The sequence below is a fragment of the Saprolegnia parasitica genome (assembly GCF_000151545.1).
Source record: "Saprolegnia parasitica CBS 223.65 unplaced genomic scaffold supercont2.146, whole genome shotgun sequence".
NCBI classification, from domain to species: Eukaryota; Oomycota; class Saprolegniomycetes; order Saprolegniales; family Saprolegniaceae; genus Saprolegnia; species Saprolegnia parasitica.
Window position 1 is genome coordinate 49,444 of NW_012156540.1, and position 6,413 is coordinate 55,856.

The following is a 6,413-nucleotide window of genomic DNA, read 5'->3' on the forward strand; positions in this document are numbered from 1 at the left end:
GTAGAGACGTGTGGAGGAGCAGAATTTCGTGGATAAAAGCGTGGACGGAGGTGGGCGAGGGGTGCTTGACGCGCTTGAGAGCGACGGTGGTGTGGGCGTAAATACCGCGCCAGACGTCACCGTATGCACCAGATGCGAGTGGCTTGGTGCCGCAGAGAACGATGGCGTCGGCGTCAATCTGGAGCATATGGAGCGTTGCCATCTCGTTTGGTCGGAGCGTCGACGCGAGGTAGTCGTCGTCGGACGATCGACGGGTTGTAGCACAGATCTTGCTCGTGTAGTAGAGACAGGAAATGATGCTAGCAATCACGAGCAGCGAGCCCGCGATAATGAGGTAAATGTTGAGCTCTACGCAGTGTTGTGACGATGGACGCGTCACGGTTTTCAATCGCACCCCAAAGTTGCAGATGACTGCGATAGGATATCTCATCGGAGATGACACACGCCGTGTACTGGGGGTAGGCGTCCCAGAGAGGCATCACGCGTAGGTTCTCGCCCACGCAGAGCCCGCTCTCAAGCCTTGGGACGCGAAAGCTCGAGGTCGGATGGAGACGCTGGAGCGCGCGAAACGATGTGGTGTCGAGGTGCGCAGCAGTGATGTTGCAGTTGGGACAGGTACTAGAGGAAAACTATCAATGCGAGTGAGAGGACTTGAGGCATCGTACAAATGTTGAAGGCGGTTGGAGAGCCGCCATTCCTCGAGTTTGGTGACACCATACAACTCCCTAAAACACAAATCTCAGTGCCCATCAACTCTGAAAAAGCCAAGCTGTACAGTCGTTCAAGGCTGGACAGGTCGCGCTTGTAGAAATAAAGGTCGCTGACCAGGTCCAAGTGCCTGCCATACCCATGAGCATGTCGGTTTGATCCTCATCCAGTCGTCGTACAGGTAGGTTAAAGTGGGCGGAAATGCATTGTCTAGCGAGACGCTGCCGTTGGCAATGAACCTAGCAGTACCGAGAGACGTTATTGTGCATTGAATGTTGTCGACGACGTACAGATCGCGGAGGCGGCGCATGCGCAACGGGTAGAGAGTGACCGTCTTGGTCGAGTTTGAAAGCATCCTACACATACACATCCGAGTCATTTCTCTACATGTGCACCTGGCAAGACAGACAAGCGCTCGAGGCCTCTGGGAACGGGGACGTTGTACAAGGTGTCCAAGGTATGGCTGTCGAGCCATCTACTCTTCGTCGTCCATGAAGAAAATCAAATTGCATTTCACGACGGACAGCGAGCGAAGATCAGCCGGCAGCTGCCGGTACTTGTGCGCCAAATGACGCTCTTGGACGTTGACCAGTGTGCTATACAGAACGTTAGCTCAGCAAGAAATATTGATTGTCGCGCGGACAGATTGGCCGGCGTGTGGCGCGAAAGGTCGCCGAGGAGGTAGCCCGCAGCAAAATCAAAGCGCGTCGCGTTCGCCGGTAGGGTCTCGACGACCGAGCAGTTGCGACCAAGCACGCACGCTGCCGCGCACGAGCCGTCGTTGGTCAAGATAGTCTCGTCGTCGCGGAGGTCGTCGTACTTGCAGGCCATTCACGAATGGCAATCTGGTCCGGCTTTTCTACCCAAATCTCAAATGTGTCCAAAATCCCCAAAAACCAAACTGTACATGAGACAGTATTGATATATGTTTGACATATAAGTCATATTCGAGAAGCAAAAGGCGCGCTTCTGGGTGACAGCCAGTCGGACAGCAGCAGTATCGCGACGACGCTGGCCGTCCTCACGACGGTCGAGACCTTGCCACATGCAGACAGTGTGTGGATACAACGACCTCAGCGCCCAGCAGCGCGTGCTCGTAGCGGATGGCTCGTGCGGCGCGGCAGCGACCTGCCTTCTCGATCGCGACTGCGCAGTCGCCATGGTCATGCCGGTCAACGCGACGCGGTTTGACCTCGAGAGCACGTGGCTGCTCGGCGACCTCTCGCGGTACCCGCACGATACGCTGTACACTCGCGTTTGGTCGATATTGTCATTTCAATGGTGGACCTAGAGAACTCGCGCAGGTGCAGAGCGCCACGAGTCTGCACGCGTATCTGCAGTTTCCCGTGGCTCTGCGCGCCTTGTAGGGCGAGTATGAAGTGGTCGAACGAAGAGCTCATGCGTCTGCGTATAGAGTCTATGAGCAGGCAACGATTGACGCCGAGTCGGACGAACACTTCGAACCATCGGTCAGCGCGCTGGAACGACTGCAGCTGCCGCGTGCCCTCGAGAGCTTGTGCGAGGCATTGAATGCGTCCATGGTGCCTACAACGATGTCTCTAGGACACTGCGCAACTGCTTGGTACAAGGCACGATGGAGTTTTATGGACTGGAGCACCTCCGGCGACTGTACGACGTATCCTCAACGCTTCATCCTCTCTCAACGCCATCATAGCGAGCTCCGGAACTCGCGCTTTAGCGATTTTTGGCTCGGTGGCGTCGACAACACCCTGGAGCATTTGTACGTTCTCCAAACATCGACCATTTTGACCAAGTTTGGCAGAGTACTCGACAACTGCGTCTCGTACAGGGGCACTTACCCTCTCTCGCTATATTTCAAACGACTGCGCACCCTGTACGTACTAATTATCGAGATATCGGAGCTCTCATGTGCGTAGCGAGCTCATTGGCGTGCACACGCCAATCTTGCGCCTCGAAGTGTCGTCCGAGCTGCGCTACTTGTACCCTGCCCTGTGGGTTTTATCCTGTTTAAACAACGGCGAGCGTAGTGTCTGTGACGACTGCGACGTGCCAAGTGTCATGGTCGACAATACAACGTACGCAGCGCTCGCGGCCCTTTCGCCGGCCTTGCCCAATGCCACCGAAGGCTACCGCGTCCACCGTATTCAGCACGACGAAGCGCAGTGCATGGCAGCACGTGGCCAAATCAAACGGCTCTGGGAAACCACCTCAGTCTGCATCCCGGATCGCAACCGGCCGCCGATTGGTACTGTCGTTTGCGCCACAACCTTGTAGAATCCCACCTCATGTCCGCGCGTAGATACCAACGTTGGCTCGTCGTGGATGTACCCCTATACCACGTACATCTATCTTGGAGGCGCCGCTGTCCTTCTGTGCATCGTCCTCTTCTCTGTCTACGCGATTCGACGCGGCAGCCGCGCCGTCAAAACCCGGCGATCGGCCGACGACGACTACCTCGCGTCGACGCTCCGACCAAACGAGATGGCAACGCTCCATATGCTCCAGATTGACGCCGACGCCATCGCTCTCTGCGGCACCAAGCCACTCGCATCTGGTGCATACGGTGACGTCTGGCGCGGTATTTACGCCCACACCACCGTCGCTCTCAAGCGCGTCAAGCACCCCTCGCCCACCTCCGTCCACGCTTTTATCCACGAAATTCTGCTCCTCCACACGTCTCTACCTCCGATGCGATCCATATTGTTTTCTTGACGGTCGTTCAATGGTTGTAGGCTCGAGAGTCCATACATTGTCCGTCTGCTGGGCGTGCGCTGGCGCCGCCTCATGGACATTGAGGCCATCGTCGAGTACTGCGACCTCGGCGACCTGCGCAGCTTCCTCGCCGCGTCCACTGTGGACAATGTGTCGTGGGCGACGAAGGCGTCGATCCTCGAGAGCGTCGTGTACGGGCTCGTGTTTCTGCACACGTTTGAGCCCGTGATCATCCACCGCGATCTCAAGTCGCGCAATGTGCTCTTGGATTCCAAGAATGGCACGAAACTCAGCGACTTTGGCACGTCCCGCATCCTCGACGACCAAAAGACGCTCACCAACGGCATTGGCACGTTCTAGTGGATGGCGCCCGAGGTCATTCTCGGCACCGAGTATACCGTGGCCGCCGACATTTACTCGTTCGGTTCGAACTTTTTTCTGATTTTTCTGATTTTTCTGATTGTTGTGTCCTATAGGTGTCATCTTGTCCGAGATGAGCACCCACAAGGTGCCCTACAGCGACGCGCTCAATGCGTCGTCCGGCCGAGCACTGAGTCAGCAAGCCATTTTGTCCAAAGTCACATCCGGTGCACTGCGACCCACGTTTGCGGCGGCGGCACCTCATTGGCTGCTGGAGGTCGGCTCTCGCTGTTTGTCGCTCGACCCGACACAACGACCGACGACGCTCGAGCTGACGGTGCTGGTCCGCGACTTTGGCATAGCTGTCGCCGAGTACGATCAATGCGAGGGATGAGTAGTGTACAGTGTAGTTAATATAAACCATGATCTTGATGTTGTCGTACGGGTATGGCAGCCTATTGGTGATGATGCAGTGGTTTGGCAATGCGTCGATAGTGTACTGGAACATGCGCGCCACGATCCGTTCCGAGGTCGAGCTTCTTGCACCTGGCGGAAGCAGCGTCTTACCGTCGAGAGGCTCGACTTGGCCTTGCTAGCAGCCTATATTATTTTATATGCTAGTTAATCCTTATACGAGTACTAGTACGTTGTTTATGTATTGGCTGGTGGTCTGGACGTGGCAAAGCTAACGCACTAATAGCGCAACCTGCTCACGTGGCACCAGTTGGACGACTGACTGCGAAGTGCTGTCGTAACGGTTCCTCGATCGTCGTTGTTGCGGCCCGAGTCGAGTGGTCGCTAGCGTCACATCACGCATCGTGCCGACGGCGGCGTGTTCGGCGCTGGCCTTTGCGCCTGGATGAGTTACCTGGAAAGTCCTCGCACCCATCGCAGCCAGAAGGACCAGCTGGTGGTCGGTGGTGTTTATTGGAGCGCGTTCAGTTTCGCTTTTACCACCGCCCTTTTCTCATGAGCCGCGACGCCGCGTACTACATTAAGCACATCCCGATGCTGCCGCACCCGGAAGAGAACGGGTACTACGCGGTCCAGCACCGCTCGACGAACCTCATGGCGACGCCGGGCTGGGACGGCCCGCCGACCCGCGGCTGCCTCTCGACCATCTTTTATATGGTCGCCCCCGTCATGTTTATCCACGTCAACCGGTCGGAGATTGCCCATTTTTGGCAAGCGGGCAGCGCGATTCGGTACGTCATGGTCAATCCTGCGACGCTTGAGACGACGGAGCTCGTCCTTGGCCCGGACGTCCACCTCGGCCACGTGCTGCAGTTCACGTGCCCCGGCGGCTGGTGGAAGGGCGCCGAGGTCCTCGATACGTCCATCAACTTTGGCCTTGTCTCGGAGGCCGTGAGTCCCGCGTTCGACTACTCGGACACGTGGCTTGTCGAGGCAGCCGATATTCCCGAGTCGCACGCACCGCTGCGTCGGTTTTGCCGCCCCACCGGCTGGAGCTGCGCGACCGAGAAGGAGATCCAGGCCAACTACGCCTTGACAAAACACACAGCGAGCCAATAGACAATAGTACCAAGGGGATAAGACGATGGAGTAAGACAGTTGTTGTTCTTTCCTTGGTTTCTGGTTGTGCATAGAGACCTTCGATTCGTTAGCGATGAGGTGGAGAAGATGTTTGCAGCTCGGTGGCTTGTGATGACTATTCTCAAGACGGTAGAGCAAGCACGGGCTAGCGACCGAGACCGACGCCCGCCACTAATGTTTAAAACGACAACTTGAGGCCCGAGCGGACGCGACATCAAAAGACGTTTCGAGACCAAGGATGGCGCCATCGCACCTTGCGCTCGTTCCATAATGCAAGTCGTCTGTGGCTGCGACGCGACGACGATCGTGTGTGCTGGGACCGTGCCTTGCCAACGCCCTTGTTGACGATTCTCTCACGACCCATCAAAGACAGACATCCTGACGCTCTTTCCGTCAGTCAACAAGTCCGTTACCGCGGTATTTCTCATCCATCTCGCCACCGACGTTGTTGTACGAGGGTGTTTCCTCCTTGCTTGCTTCCATCTTGCTCCATTATGCTCTCGGCACGTCCTCATTTGGTGGTAAAGACCGGTCCATCGCGTGGCGCATGGAGACGGCAGCATTAGGTCAAAGCGCACTTAATCAAATTATGCTTGGTTTTTGTAAAAAAGACCTTGCAGAAGTTCAATAGCTTGTATTTTGTATTGACTTCAACCGTACTTAACAGAGTACCTCGACGAACCAAGAACCTTCCAAAATGCATATCCTGTGGCGATACATGCTGGATCCAGAGATTGCAAAGGTACAAGGTATCAGGAATGAGATTCTAAAACCTTCAAGAACACATATCCCGTTGAAGCGAAAGGTAGAAAGCGTCGGCGGTGCCATTCGCCGCGACCCGGCGTCCAACATTTCTGTATTTTTCCAGTTGGCCAGTTCGCTGCGCGGACCACCGACCTGTCACCAGCCTACCGGTTCCACCACCTCTGCAGAACTATGGTCGACACCCGTGGACGCATCCGAACGTGCCAGGCCAACGTCGTGAGTGCGCGCGGTCGTCTGCACTCGCCGCTCTTCCGCAACACGCGCTCCAGCACCTCGACGACCTCGAGCACCGTCGACGAGAACGACGACGACCCGCTCGTGCGCGAGACGCC

At 56.4% G+C, this 6,413-nt stretch overlaps 3 protein-coding genes across 3 annotated transcripts in view; 2 read left to right on the forward strand and 1 right to left on the reverse strand.

Moving 5' to 3' along the window:
* Positions 1-1,539, reverse strand: part of SPRG_21481 (hypothetical protein) — a gene marked incomplete at both ends in the record, with an annotated part of 2,506 nt that extends 967 nt beyond the window's left edge. The window contains 9 exons of the mRNA XM_012354124.1: positions 106-348; positions 395-618; positions 666-725; positions 776-838; positions 888-947; positions 999-1,064; positions 1,118-1,183; positions 1,233-1,304; positions 1,352-1,539. Of these exons, the coding sequence (XP_012209514.1) occupies positions 106-348; positions 395-618; positions 666-725; positions 776-838; positions 888-947; positions 999-1,064; positions 1,118-1,183; positions 1,233-1,304; positions 1,352-1,539 (1,042 nt within the window). The remainder of the gene's footprint in view (positions 1-105; positions 349-394; positions 619-665; positions 726-775; positions 839-887; positions 948-998; positions 1,065-1,117; positions 1,184-1,232; positions 1,305-1,351) is intronic.
* A 214-nt stretch (positions 1,540-1,753) lies between these two features.
* Positions 1,754-3,762, forward strand: SPRG_14992 (serine/threonine protein kinase; the record flags this gene model as incomplete). Its single annotated transcript, XM_012354115.1, has 9 exons — positions 1,754-1,953; positions 2,000-2,071; positions 2,123-2,224; positions 2,272-2,337; positions 2,384-2,512; positions 2,607-2,669; positions 2,718-2,935; positions 2,990-3,365; positions 3,423-3,762. 9 exons carry the CDS (start codon positions 1,754-1,756, stop codon positions 3,760-3,762), a joined length of 1,566 nt encoding a protein of 521 aa, XP_012209505.1.
* Positions 3,763-3,765: 3 nt separating this feature from the next.
* SPRG_14993 (hypothetical protein) lies at positions 3,766-5,295 on the forward strand (the record flags this gene model as incomplete). The annotated part of the gene is made up of 3 exons (XM_012354116.1): positions 3,766-3,826; positions 3,879-4,105; positions 4,705-5,295. 3 exons carry the CDS (start codon positions 3,766-3,768, stop codon positions 5,293-5,295), a joined length of 879 nt encoding a protein of 292 aa, XP_012209506.1.
* Positions 5,296-6,413: the final 1,118 nt, after the last annotated feature.